Source organism: Siphateles boraxobius, unplaced genomic scaffold (assembly GCF_051911475.1).
Source record: "Siphateles boraxobius isolate OS27281-9 unplaced genomic scaffold, OSU_SipBor_1 7, whole genome shotgun sequence".
Taxonomy (NCBI): domain Eukaryota; kingdom Metazoa; phylum Chordata; class Actinopteri; order Cypriniformes; family Leuciscidae; genus Siphateles; species Siphateles boraxobius.
The window spans coordinates 24,214,996-24,229,538 of record NW_027509197.1 but is presented as its reverse complement, the minus strand read 5'-3'; the positions used below and the strand labels follow the sequence as shown (position 1 = coordinate 24,229,538).

The 14,543-nt window shown below is 37.6% G+C and overlaps 1 protein-coding gene across 4 annotated transcripts in view; it reads right to left on the bottom strand.

Annotated features, from left to right (window-relative positions):
- The window catches only part of tbc1d4 (TBC1 domain family, member 4), a 37,038-nt gene extending 28,346 nt beyond the window's left edge, over positions 1-8,692 (bottom strand). For 2 of the 4 annotated variants that reach the window (XM_077215598.1, XM_077215599.1), the window contains exons 1-2: positions 7,633-8,627; positions 719-1,330 (exon numbers count right to left, since the gene is read on the bottom strand). In XM_077215598.1, the coding sequence (XP_077071713.1) occupies positions 719-1,330; positions 7,633-8,040 (1,020 nt within the window). In that variant the 5' untranslated portion in view covers positions 8,041-8,627. Of the gene's footprint in view, positions 1-718; positions 1,331-7,632 lie in introns of all 4 variants that reach the window. The other 2 variants (XM_077215597.1, XM_077215596.1) reach the window with 2 other exon arrangements.
- Positions 8,693-14,543: the final 5,851 nt, after the last annotated feature.

The window sequence follows — 14,543 nt, the reverse complement described above, 5'->3', positions numbered from 1 at the left end:
GCAGTGTTTTCTGAGAGCTGTATTTCCATTTAAAAAATCCTACTTGACAACCAAGGTCATAGAGGCTGTGAAGTGATTTCTTAACCAAATGACCATAGAGACACCACCCCCTAAAAACTGTTTAAAGGGAAACGTGTGACTGCATGACCATCATGCATGCTAATTAGCAAGAATTTGACTTTTTAAAAAGAAGACATTTACATGCGTAGGCCTGTTTAAAGCTTAAAGGGGATAGTTCACCCAAAAAATGGAGCTTAGAAGAAAATATTTTAGTGTTTTGTCCATAAAATGAAAGTCAGTTGGGTCAAAAGTTGTTTAGAACTCCATCAACCCTCTATTCACACAATGGAAATAGAATCACGTTAGTTGTGGTGTGGACTTCCCACCTCTCATAGAATCAGAACAATTATTAAAACATTATAGTTATCATCCTTTGTGTTAACGAGCCTTTGGCCTCTAACTCAATCACTGGTGAGTGAAATCTAACAATATACAGCCATTATTTATTCACTTAGTGTGAAATTTAGAAGCATATGTGAGCGATTTACTCACAATGTAGAGAGGGTTTGTCCATTAACTTTCATTGTATGGACAAAAACAGTTGAAAGACTCAATATCTTTTTTGTTTCAACATGAGGGTGAGTAAATGATGAATTTCATTTTTGAAATCATCTGTAAAGGTTCATGAAATCACAGACTAAAAGTTTGTGTGTAATACCTGGAACAGCATTGTGCGATTCCTGTCAGCATCAGTTGGCTGCACGTTATTGGGCGCGCTAGCATGTCTCCTACGCGTTGACCCCTTGACAGTCTCTCTGGGCTTTTTCTGCAGGCCGCCCGCGAGGCTATTACAGCGCGTACGAATCTCCTGCTGCTCCCCAAATCCCGAGTCCTCCAAAATGCACTCAGGAAAGGCCCCTCGCAAGCTGCCTGTACTGGAGGAGCTGGTCAAGGCCAGTTTCCCATTGGTCAACTCAGACAGGTCTTCCTCAATCGAGCCGGGTTCTGCCTCGGGTTCGTCAACTTCGCAGAGGGAGGAGCTTAGAGGGTCATCACCCATGAGGAACTCTACAGGGGCTTCGGTGGAGCTACGCTGGCCGCTGAGGAGCCGCAGACGCTTGCGTTCAATCTCGTGTTGGCGGAATTTATCAATGCAGTCGTCGATTAGAGTTGAAGGGGCTTTCTTGTGGTTGACAGTCACTTTTCCACAGTAAAGTACTTCAAACTTCTGGGAGTTGTAGAAAGACTCGTCACTATCTTGCTTGGGCTTGCTTTCCTCCTTAAGTGCCGCCTTGGACACCTGTCTAATGCTGCTAATAACCTCAGGCACCTGGGGAACAAGGTAAGACAATAGATCAGCCATACAAATACTAACTCAACAACACACTGAAAGGCAAACAAGGACAAAACTTCGATAAAAAGGCTCAGTGACCACGTTAAACTTTTGCAGTGAGACACGCAGGTTGCATAACTAACTAGGTTCAGCTCCTAAGGAGCAATTTAGGAGTCAGTAATACAAAAGCCAAGGCAGACTTTTCTCTGGTATCTGATACTACTATCTGTCATTTAGAATGAAACCTGGAGCTAAGAAAACAGATCTCTGTTTTTATAAGCCTGAACATCAGTAGAAATCTTTTGAAACTAGGTGCATGGGCATAGGTTTAATTATAACATGGGTTGAGACATTTTTAAATCAGCAACACTATACATATCTGCACAAACTAGTTTATCTTTATGTATTAAAGATCTTTTCCAGGATCTAACACTCATGTTTCAAAAGTAAATAAATAAATATAATTTATATATATATATATATATATATATATATATATATATATATATATATTCAGGAATTCAAATTCTTATGTTTTGTCTTGAACAATCCTGAGAAAAGTTTAGAACAGTCTTAAGAATATTTTGTACACAAAAAAAACATTACTCACAAAGTTAAGTAGGACTACATTCTTAAGAATGTTTTGTGAATCCAACGCCTGCATTTTGCTGAAACCCCATTTTTGGAAAACTTGAGATTTTAATTGGCTGTTTGATTAGGCTACTCACTGAAAAGCAGGGGACAATAAAGAAACTGATTTATAGCGGCTTGGGTTTTGAACACAAGCAGCATTTGCATAATTCCCATAAAACAACTCAAGCACAGTCGCAAGCCATGCAAAAGTGTTGCCCTTGTAACGCTTAATTTCACTTATTACAGGAAACAAAGTATTAAATTTTGGCAGACGACAACATGACATTAATTATATTACGTAGTTTTATTACATTTAATCACAGCTGCGATCGAAAGAAACTTTGGTATAGGGTCATGACTCAAGTCCCTACCGTCCATACTCAAATCTGCATTCATGCTTTTGGATTTAAAACTGGTATATTAACTGGTTGCAAATGTCAGATATACCTCTAAGTATATTACGCCAGTGATCTCTTGTGCCTTTGCTTGGCTTAGAAATGTTCTGGCTTTTCTCTCAGGCAAGGTGTAAAAAAAGTGTCTCCTAAGTGTATACAAGGTTATGGCAACGTTAAATAAAACTGATTTACATCAGCAAGACACATCTTGTTTGGGAGAATACAAAAAGGAGTCTGGTGACAGAATTGGGCCTCATGCCAGCAAGACTCAGAGGTGAAAAGAAATGAAGCTCCACATACTTTAAACACTAGGCTATCTCAGACTAGGCTGGAAGAGCATGCTTAGCTGGCCTGATCTAGATGACTACCATAAGCCTGATAATGGTATAAGATTCAATTCTGAGCTGGCTCAACATAAACAATAAATCCCTGAAGTTACATTCAGGGAAAATAAACATAAGTAGAGAAAATTATGTTCTAAGAATCTGAAACGGTTTCAGGCATGTTTCAGTTTCCTTCGACACCGCAAGCTCTGAGACACATTAGCATGTTAAACAGTCAGTGCACATAGAGCTCAAAGCACTAATGTGAACAAGAAGCCTGTCGATATAAACAAATCTTCCAGGAACTAAAGCCCTGTAATGGATACAGAGTGCTTGCTGCATAAAAATACAGTCACATGGATTACTTGTTCAAGGCAGTAGTGGAGAGCAAGTCAAACATAACTGCAGGCTATGCACACTGTTCTATCTCTTGTAAAGCTAACCCATGAAACTTTCACATTGGAGACTTGACTTGTTGCTTTACCATGTCACTGGCATAACTACACCCATGATATAAATCATCTTTTTATGGGCTATCAGGTACAACAAACACTTAACCTACCATATTAAATTTCAGCGCATAACTCAATATAATATGGCTTTTTGAGAATAGGTGTGCTATTACTTCAATCAGCAATCAGCCTTATAATTTTTCTCTGGTGTGCAAAAACCATTGAAGGAGGGACCCAAGTTATATATAGAACCAGAATTTCACAGAGACTTGAGACTGGGAACGTAACTATCCAGAAAACCTTATAAACCACAATAAAGTCCACTCAGAATGCTTTGGCAACCGCATAGCAACACCCTGGCAACCACCCAGAATAGCATAACAATTTAGCAGCAAGTTCTACATGTGTAAATTATCTTTACTTTGCAATTGGTTTTATGCAATTATTGCAGGCACTTCACGAGTGAGTCAGGAGTAAAAAATAAAGACAATTAAGACCTCTGTGGTCCACTGCATGTCGGTCACTAAATATAGCTCAGTTTAATGCAAACATTTCATTGAAACCCTAAGGCTAACTGGTGGGAAATCACGGTGCAGCTGAGAGAAAAGGTTCTTTGAGATCAGGAGGAAAAGCAAACAATCCTTCAAGCAATCGTCTGCTGCAATGGGCTGCCTGTGTAAGCAGCACAAAGGGTGTGGCTGCTTGTTTTTAACTGACAAATGGCTTATTTCCTAGAAACTCACAGATTTCCAAAAAGACTCCAAGTACCTAGTTTAAGCAGCCTGAATAATCTGCAAATGCAGATTTTTTTAAAATCTGATAGTGAAAAGGCAATGCACACTAGTGCTGTGTTGGATCATATACCCAGCGTACAAGAAAAAGCAAAACAAAAAGATTCACCTACAGTAAACTTCTATGACCTCACCAGGCATCAGTGACAGTGTTTAAAACCCTTAAATGGTCTGAATTATTCAATTGCAAGATGATGCTATACCCCCTTTAGTCTAATAAATTATTTTGCACTGAAACAAACATGTAAGGATGAAAGTAGGAGGGTATGAATTACAAAAGCTGTATAAAGAAATAAAAAATAAAATAAACAGTTTATTATACTTTATTTAGTGTTCAAATAGAATCGGATTCAAATAGAAAAATAATTTTTTCCCATTTTTTTCACAACGAAGTTCACTTTCCTTTGTTTATTTGCCTGTCATCAACTGGCGTCAAGGGCATTTAGTGAATATATGACATCAGTTCTCCTCAAGTTCACTAGCAAGAGTAACCACGTGTGTAGTGCATCACATTAACTATGAGCATGTTTGTTTTACAACCAGAAAGTGTCCAACAACATACATTGGCGTCATTTTGAACAGAATATCTATTCTTTTATCATTCAAAACACAATGCTTGCTTTTGTGAAGCATTTTGATGTTTATAATTATAAATAAATGCCACTTGGTTTTATTTTCTGTAACCAAATGCAATGACAATCATACATTTTAGGTGCTTTACATATATGTATGACACAGGGGCTTGATACCAGATTAGGACTATAAACCTCTTTGATTTATGCATCAAAGCTGTGGGATGAAAAATAGTTTAAACACAAAGAAACTCCTGCTTTTCATTAAAATTGACAAAATTTGAGAAAGACTGATTAGTGTACATGACCTCTTAAATCTCTCAAGATTTAAAGAATGTGCAAAATTTCATCAATGTGCTGCCATTGACCTCATGTTTAAAAATGCTTAAGAATGCGGTTTAAAAACTAAAATATAAATAGCAAACTGCACTGGAGGCTTCTCAGGAAATTACCAGAGTCGACCCACATAAAACTACCAGTGAAAACAGGGAAAAGAGCACTGAAAGATGATGAATCTGAACATTTAAAAAAAAAAGTGTATTTATTTTTAGTATTTCATTTAAATCTAAAGTACATAAAATAACATTGACAGCCCTAAAAATATACTGCACAAAATCCTTTTATTTCTCACAATTTTTTTTTGCGAACCCCAAGCACCCCCAAGTCTGAAAATTCCTTACATAAAATCCACATTAAAATATTGATTATTCATAGGTATAACTTTGCTTTCTCTATACAGTACCAAAACACAATGCACTAGAACAGGACACGCATGTCACTGATCACTTCTTGTACAGGACGCAGATTGGCATGACATGAGTCATGGGTACCAGGAAGACCGACCACCTACAAGGTATTCAGAGCAGCTGGGTAAAACAGGACACTGTCCCATATTCCAAAAATCTAGCTTGGAGGTCTTAGTGGGTTATTATATCCTGTGCAACATTGTTTTTGCTTCATACTTTGATAACAGCTCCAAACCTCAAAACAAATAGCCTTGTCTTAAACTGCATAAACAATTTTAAAAAATACATCAGAAGGACCCCAGGCTTTTTTTTTTTTTGCCCACAGCATAAACACACTGCAGCTTAATCACAGATAAAGCTTTCCTTTCATTTCTATCAATATAATGAGGCCAGGCATCTGAGTGCACATAGTATATCATTATGAAAAGAAGCATAACCTTACTTTGTTGCCCTTACACTGGGTGGGCTATTCTATGCTGAAGGTGGAGTTATAAATAATGGACCAGTGGGTTCCCCCACAGCCTTAAAAGTTGAACTATGTCACTCCACAAGCAACTGGAAAGGATTGATCGGGCTGCATTCAGACTAGGAGATATTTATATGCCGAAATGCCAGCTGACTATAGTGCACGGTAGCACTTCGAAATGAGCCAGCAGCCATCTTAAGATGTGAGCAAAGACACATTCCTCATGGACTATCTAGCACGTCTTGATATCCAGCTATTTTATTGCAAAACACATGACGGTGATGTATGCATGTTGCCTCTGGAGCTCAACATGCACACACAAGAGGACCGACACGAGGAAGAGAAACTTTCCCTTCCTCACATTCACTTCTGAGTACTTTTACCTTTGAGACTATATACAACAATAGTATAAATAGCAAACATAATGTGGCATGTGCAAAGAAAAATGATTTATTATAATGAAATCCACAGAGAAACAAAGAGATATACTATAGTAAATCACTGAATATACACACATTATGTGCAAATTCATATTTCACCAAAAACAACAAAGCACATTGAACAGGCTTCTCAAATACAGCTCAGTAGCAGAATAACATTAGGGTCACATTACAACTAATTTCAGATCAATATGATGGAACAAACTCAGATGTAACTGCAGTGCATCATGGTTATTATTATTGTTGTTTCAAGGCATCATGACAGAGAGCAGAGGAGCAGGTGGGGGTATTTCAATATTCTAAGTCTGTATTGTCAAGCTGATCTGATTAATCCTTCCTCCTCGTGTGCCAGGAGAGATCTGACCCGCCTTTACATGATGCTCTGTAAAATCTAATTCCTCTGGTGCAACGGTGCCCTACATACTGGCATTTATCCAACTGACAAAGACCTGTCAATCATACATGAGACTAAACGTCAGGGTGCATTAACCCTGGCATTGTAAAAGTTTAGCATGATTCATTATTTCTGTTGAAAAGGTAAGGGGGACAAAGAAAGGAAGGTTGTTTATATATATATATATATATATATATATATATATATTATATACATACGAACACACACACACAAACTACAATACATTTGGTAAAGAGGCAGTCCCAACAAACACCGAAAAAAAATTCTAACATAAATTCACGTGAGAAATTCACGCAAGTGATGAGATTTTCAGGTTCAGATCATGTCGCTGATCTGGTCATAGTGGAAATCTGTCTGTGATAGATAGATAGAAATAGATATAAAAAGATATAAAAAGTGTTAATTTCATGGGGAAAAATTAAAGAATAAAATAATGGTCAGATGATGCCATTTTTTTCATAGCCCGGAAAGAACTGATAACCAGTCTACCTCTAATTAAATCCCCACAAAGGTTTGATTGAATATTTGTAAAAAAAAAAAAAAAAAATAATAATAATAATAATAATAATAACAAAATGAGGTCATTTAACAATAGACCCGATATTTAAGAATATATAACCATTTAAATTAAAAAGCTGTTAGGCTAATATCAGTAAAATAAATAAATAAAGTGAAAATTATGGTCAAATCATGCCATTTATTATATATATATTTATTTATATACCAAAAAGAACCGATAACCAGTCTACCTCTAATCCAATCCCCTGAAAGAGTTTATTGAATATCGGTAAAAGAAAATTAATTAACAAAATTAGGTCATTTAACAATAGACATTTAAGAATATACACCAATTTAAGTTGAAAATGTGTTAATATTGGTCAAATAAATAAATAAAAATGATGGTCAAATGATGCAATTTATTCATATACAAAAAAGAACCGGTAGCCAGTCTATCTCTAATCCGAAACCCAGAAAGTGTTGATTCATAAACTATAAACACTTTGCCCTCGAGCAACACATTAAAACAAACAAAACACTTACCAGCTAAATCAGTGGCCAAACATACCTGATTTGGATCGCATGCTTTGAACACATGGCATGCCATCTCAGACTCTGGGTTCTCAGGTTGACTTCGAATAAGGTAGGCAAAATAAGACAGGTCATGACTATTGTGGATAAACCTGGATATAAACTGTGCTTTGTGCTCGAATATGAACACGGACGGGTTGCTGCTGTTCGCGGGGACGCAGCGGATCAGAGTGGGCGAGAGATTCAGCTGAACTTCTCTGGCCTGTGCGGGACCGGACTCGTTCTTCTCACTTTTCCTCCGGATCTCCGCCACCAGCCACGGGAGCATGGGCAGCGTGGTTCGCCTGTCCAGAGACGACCAGCCCATGTAACACAGCGCAAACCTCTTCTCTGCCTTTTGATTAGTGTCATTATTATTATTCCCTTTGCCATCCTGTCCCTCCATCTCTCCAAGCGCTCCGGGACAAAGACTTTAGTTGCTTTGAGCAACAACTATATGCCTTTATACCACTAAATACCTAAATAAATACATGCACCGGCCAGTAGGCTATTATGTGAAAGCAGCTGGAAACATCTCATGGCGCGTTAATGGTATATGGATCACTCACGCTTTAGGCAAAAGTGCGTGAGGATCGTGTGTCCTGAAGAGCTTAAGCTACAATAATACTGGCTTTTAAGATGCACCGAGGCTTTTATTCCAAGGTCATATCGCTGTTTAAAACTAAAAAACCTCCCTTCGAAGCGAAAAATCCATATATAAAGTTAAACGATTTGCCTCAGTGTAGCTATCAATACACAATTGCTAGAAGGACTGCGCGTCTTATTCCTGCAGATTTCTCGAGTCCCGACGCCTCAGATTGTGGACGTCGCCGCAGACAAACGCCTCATGTGTGACGTTGCAGATCAGCTGGAGTCCTTTAAAGTCGATGCACATCACTTTTTAGTCGTTATTGTGTCATTTAACGGCGTTGAAGAACAGAGAGTGCTGTTGTTCCAGGAGGAGTGGCCGCAGTAGCCACATGAGAGGCGTTCACTTAAACGCACGCGCGCGTGTATGTGTAGATCTCTGGCTCCCCTGCGTCTTCAGGAAACACACGGCACTGGCCTGACTGAGGAAAGCAAGTGAACTTTATTAATGCTTGGGATATCGAAATACTTTATAGCTAGTTGTCAAACTTACTACTCCATCTGAATATTTTATATTTTTGTAAGTCAACTTTTTTATAGGCTAAAAAATGATTGCCCAGGGGCTGACATTTTGTGACAACGTGCCCCAATTTTGAATATTGATATAGTCCTATACAACTATTTGTCCTATTGACACAGTTCAACATTTTGTTTATAATGTCAGTGTGGTTTTATTGTGTGCACTTGTTTATTAAACACTAAAGTGTTTAGCTAGGATATTAAAATTTTAATATAGAGAACACAATTCACAAAAACTACTTTTTTACTTTTCGGACTAGTTATCAAATTGTAGGCTATTTCATAAACCAACATCTCAGGAAAACGTTATGAGGTTTTAAATCGAAATATGCCCTTCTGTTAGAACATGGCATTTATTTCATACATGCACTGTTAGACACCATGACTTAAATCATTTTTATCAGGGATAACGATAACTGTGTGAATAGGGAAAGGAATTATATCAATATTCCTATGAAATACTATAGCCTATTAATTATTACTCCCATTATTACACTTCTTTTTTCATTACATGTGTCCCCAAAAACAAATTCAAATGCAAATTAGATACAGTGTACAGATACATCACTACACATGTATGGCCATTTTACCCACATATTGCATAAAATGGTGTATCAATTCATTCCGTTATATCTTTCATAACATAGTTGAGAATCATCTTTATACAAATTTTGGTTTTAAAAAAATCCGGAAACCCCAACATTTTAAGTGATTGAAAAAGAAATTTTGTTTTTGCATGTACTTGTAATTTGTCATTTTATTTTTTAAACAGTTAAGGTCTGGCATCCACTAAAGAGGACATAACCTATGAACAAAATATAATTTTTCAAAAATGTTTTTTTTATTACCATTTGTTTCTGATGATCTAAACATATATAAAAATACTAAATTCAGAAAACCTTTTTTTTCTGGGCCAATGAACACTAAAAGTTGAGACAATAGATTTTACTGTGGATAAAGCATTCTTCACATTTCTAGTAAATGCAGGGTGTGGCTCAGGGTGTTTAAGGTGAGCATACTTGTAAAATTCAGTGTGAATCAATGGTATCCTATGCAAGGGAAGTTTCCTTCTAGCAATATTTGTTAATAGTATTAAATAATGATTTTGCCAGTATAGTGAACTGGATAAACATTACATGTGTAGGCTACTGACAGGTTTGAAACATGAAACTGTACTTTTGCACAAAAATTATTCAATATACTCAAGAGCGCCCTCTGCTGTCTCTAGAAGCTATCATGTTTTTTTTAAAATGATATATAGGTTACTGTGGTCATATTTCGGAATCAAATACTAACATAACTGCATACTTTGTAGTATACAGAGTAAACTGTCTACCCTTCATTTCAGACAGCGGCTGAATTGGAAATAGTATGTTTCCATAGGCCTACTTTTCTTACTATTTCTGCCATTTCTTTAGTAGGCCTATAGTAGAGTAGCTACTGTAGAAATCGTAAAAGTAGTATACTAGTATGCTATTCAGAAGTAGGGGAGAGCCGGGACAATTGAAACGCGGGACGGATGAAACATTGAGATTTCCTTGAAAACCACTCACGTTATGTACGTCAAATTTCGTCAGCACGTACCGGCAATGCCTATCAGACCCGCAAAAACATTTCTTCTTTACGTCTTGCCGTTTTAAAGTTAGAGCCGGAAAGCTGTTTTTGAGTGTGGTTAGTGAAATCTTTTGTGCGGTACTTTTTTTTGACTGACAAGTTGTATTTATTGTTTCATGTGCCATTGTAATAATAATATGGCAGGTGTCTTAGTACTGCATCACACCCTTAAGTGTATAATATCAGAGTTTTTTAGTTAACGGACAAAACAGGTTTAAATGGCTGGAGGCGCTGTCGGGACGGTTCATCCGTCCCACCCCTGTGTTTAAATCGTCCCGCTGTGGAGGGACGATTGAAACAAAACCCAACTCCCGTTCAAAGTAAATTTTTACTTAAATCATTCTATGTTTCTACCGAATAACACATGATACTAAGAGAACACATATGTGAGTTGTTGATCACACACACAAAAAAAATCTATCTGTAACCTTATCTTAGAAAACGACGTTTATCTGAAAAGTGTTTCAACTTTAAAGTGGTTTTCCTCTTACTTGAGTGACAGAACCTTTTCTGTATATGTAAATAATATACTGTCTGAACCCACTCCATTCTTGAAGGGAGTTCCACAGGGCTCTGTCCTAGGGCCACTTTTGTTTTTACTGTACATTACCCTTTTGGGAAATTTTTTTAGCCATTTTAACAATGTGTCATACCATTTTTATGCTGATGACATACAGATGTATTGCTCGTTCAATGACACCGAGTTCCACAAACTAACAGATTTATTGGAATGTTTTTCTTCAGTTAAATCGTGGCTTGCAAGTAACTGTCTTCAATTAAATTCGGAAAAGACTGAAACCCTAATTGTTGCCCCAGACAATAAAATAGCATCCATCCTTCAAAACCTTGGTTCTCTGAGCTCCTCTGTCCAGTCGAGCATCAGAAACCTGGGTGTCTGGTTTGACCAGTCAATGTCTTTGGATTGCCATTCTAGACTTTTGGTCAGAAACTGCTTTTATCACCTAAGAAATATTGCGAAATTGAGGGTAATTTTATCAGACTCTGACCTCGAAGTGGTTATCCTTGCTTTTATTTCTTCACGGTTAGATTACTGTAACTCTCTTCTTACTTTTTGTAACAAATCTACTTTAAATCGCCTTCAAATGGTTCAAAATGCTGCGGCAAGGCTTCTATCAAGATCTGGCAGGAGGACACACATTACACCCATTTTGTCCTCCTTACACTGGCTACCCATCAAATTGCGTATTGATTTTAAAATATTAGTTTTAACTTTTAGAGCTTTACATGGTCAGGCCCCTCAATACATTGCTGATTTGTTATGCACATACTCCCCAGGCCGTGCACTCCGATCCTCAGGCCAGAGTCTGTTAATGGTCCCAAAGACTCGCTATAAACCCGGGGAGACCTGTCCTTTCAGGTTGTAGCCCCCAGACTGTGGAACGCCTTGCCTTTGTTCCTCCATGTGGCCGACTCGGTCGATTCTTTTAAAAGACATCTTAAGACACTGTTATTTAGACAAGCATTTAGTTAACTGGGTTTTATTTTGGGCTCTTTAAATGTTGTAATTTTTACTGAGTGTATACTGTTTTATTTTGTGGTTGCACTTTGTAAAGCACTTTGTGATTTTATCTGTGAAAGGTGCTCTATAAATAAACTTTACTTACTTACTTAAAGCGACACTATGCAGGATTTCCGTTTTTGTCAAACAGCGACCCCTAGAGTCACTGTAGAGTACTTGTATTTGACGTTACTGTCGTAAATACAACTCACGCAGAGCGTGAGTCTATGATCTGGACTCACGGCCTCTGCACTTTATAATGATAAAGTAGCCTACCTCGTTAGGCCAACCTGAGCCTAAATGCCAGATGACACCAATAAAGTTACATCATGTACGTTGCATTATTTCATAACAATGTCCGTTATTATGATGTTGTTAGACATGATTATTGCAATTTATCATAATAGTTTGCAAATTCCGCTCATTTACACTATTTACAATGTGTAGGCTTATTTATGTCCTGATAATTATGTGAGATATTGACAACTGTTGTCATGATAATCGCAGGAATCAACTTTAACAGTGAAAGCCTGGGACTCTTGTCCGGTTCCTCGCGCTGTCATATTGTCATTACCTTTTTCTAGACTCTTCCGACCGCGCTTTCTTCCTTTTGTTCTCCATTCTGAAAACGCAGGTCCGAAATTTACTCGTGTCTGACTCCTCGCTCAGTCAGTCTGCCGTTTCCTCTTTCTCTGTTCCTCCGACAATGCTTTCCTAGCTTTCTGCTTCTTATATGCCAGTTTAGCCATGACGATAGTTGTTCTTATAGCTAGCCGGATCCTGTATGGGAGCGTGTATAAGTGTAATGCGTGCAGTGCCGTAAAGCAATACGTTACATCGCGAGAGCTGAAATCATGCGATACTTCCTGATGCTGAGGCTGGCGGTCCGCCGGCCCAAAGTTGCAAGTGCGGTTTTTCCACTCACAGGCACCAGAGGGGAGCGAGACGACCACCATTCAACCCGAAAAGAGTCATATAACCATTCCAATAATACTGAAGCTGTTCAGTTAAGCTAAAAAAACTGCATAGTGCTGCTGTAAAGGAACATTGTGTAGGAATTTCTCCCATCTAGCGGTCAAATTGTATTTTGCAATCAAACGAATTGTGCGCGCCAGCGCTTTCTTTTACTGTCTATGCCAGCGCCTCGCTTTTTCAAATGCGTGTTGCATCTACGGTAGCAATTTACCAAAAAGCTATGACAGGATGTCTTCTAATACCAATTCGTCGAGTTTTCCTTCGGGTGAACAGGTTTGTTATTTCAAACAAACTGCAACTTGACACAACGAGCAAACGAATGTTACAGTATGAATTACTGACTGTGATAAACATGAACTATTGTAATTAGTAGTTATGCCTTCTTTATTTGTTATATTTTCTGAAGTACGTGCATTGTTAGATATCAAAATAACAGTGCAATGCAGCCTTTTAAACTTGCCGGGGCAGTGACAAGCACCTCTCACTGCTCTGCTCCTCTGTTTCTGCTGCTTTCAGTTATGTGACGCTGGCTCTGAAAGAAAATGCGTTGTGGAAACGCGTAGGCCTAGTACTTTTTGACCCTCTCTGCTATTATAGTTTTTCAAGATGGCGGAACTACATGAAAGCCTCCATAACCCGTCACATGAATATAAAGATAAGAAATTCTTCTTTTACGAGGATAAGTCAGATAATTGGCAGAGGTATTTGTACACCATTGAGGACATATTTATGAGTAAAAATATTGATTTTAGATAATAAAATACCTAAAAAAACTACACATTGTCCCTTTAAAAAAAAGAGGGCATTAAACTGAAGTCGTGTTTTCTTCCCTATTGTGACGTATTTCGTTGTGAAAAAGCTTCTCGAACAAGAACAAACGTAGGACAGGACTTGATTTTGTCCATTGGGAATTGATTGGATCATTGTGGTTTGCTATTGTTGCAATTTCATGTGAGTGACAGGTAGGTTGTCTCACCTTTGCATCAGTAAACACATTGCTTGTCTAACACAATGAGATATGATGAGATATCGAATTCAGTTCAAGGCCAACTGAGGACCTGTATAATAATTTTCATTTATGTTTCATAAAAGTACTAGTTGGTGAATAAAATAAATTGAAAACACATTTTTAAAAAGTTCTCTCATGTTACTATTGCTGCCATCTAGTGCTGACTAAGTGCCTAGATTAAAACAAGATGCTAGACAAATATCACCACTTCCAGATGAATATGAGAGACCATCAGAGACAACTGTAGCCCATCATCACATATAGCCTGTAATATAGTCTGTTAAAGTTGCCATCACTAGGCACATGTTTCAGGGATTTCAAAAGTATTCACGCCCCTTAAATTATTTCTTTCTCTGCTGTGTTGCAAGGTCACATTCAAACATATTTAATCTGGTATCTTTCAGCCAAGACAAAACAACAAACCAGTTCCACTGTCAAGACAACGAAGCTGCCAAAATTAGATTTTTGGAAATATTATTAAATAAGTCTATTCAAAATAACAGGTCATCCTAACGAATTAAACCGAATCCAACACCATCTTTACTGTTAAGCATTGTAAAGGATTGTGATTGTGATGTTAAGAAGGTGCAATACATTAAAAAAAAACTATAAACAAAACACAAAA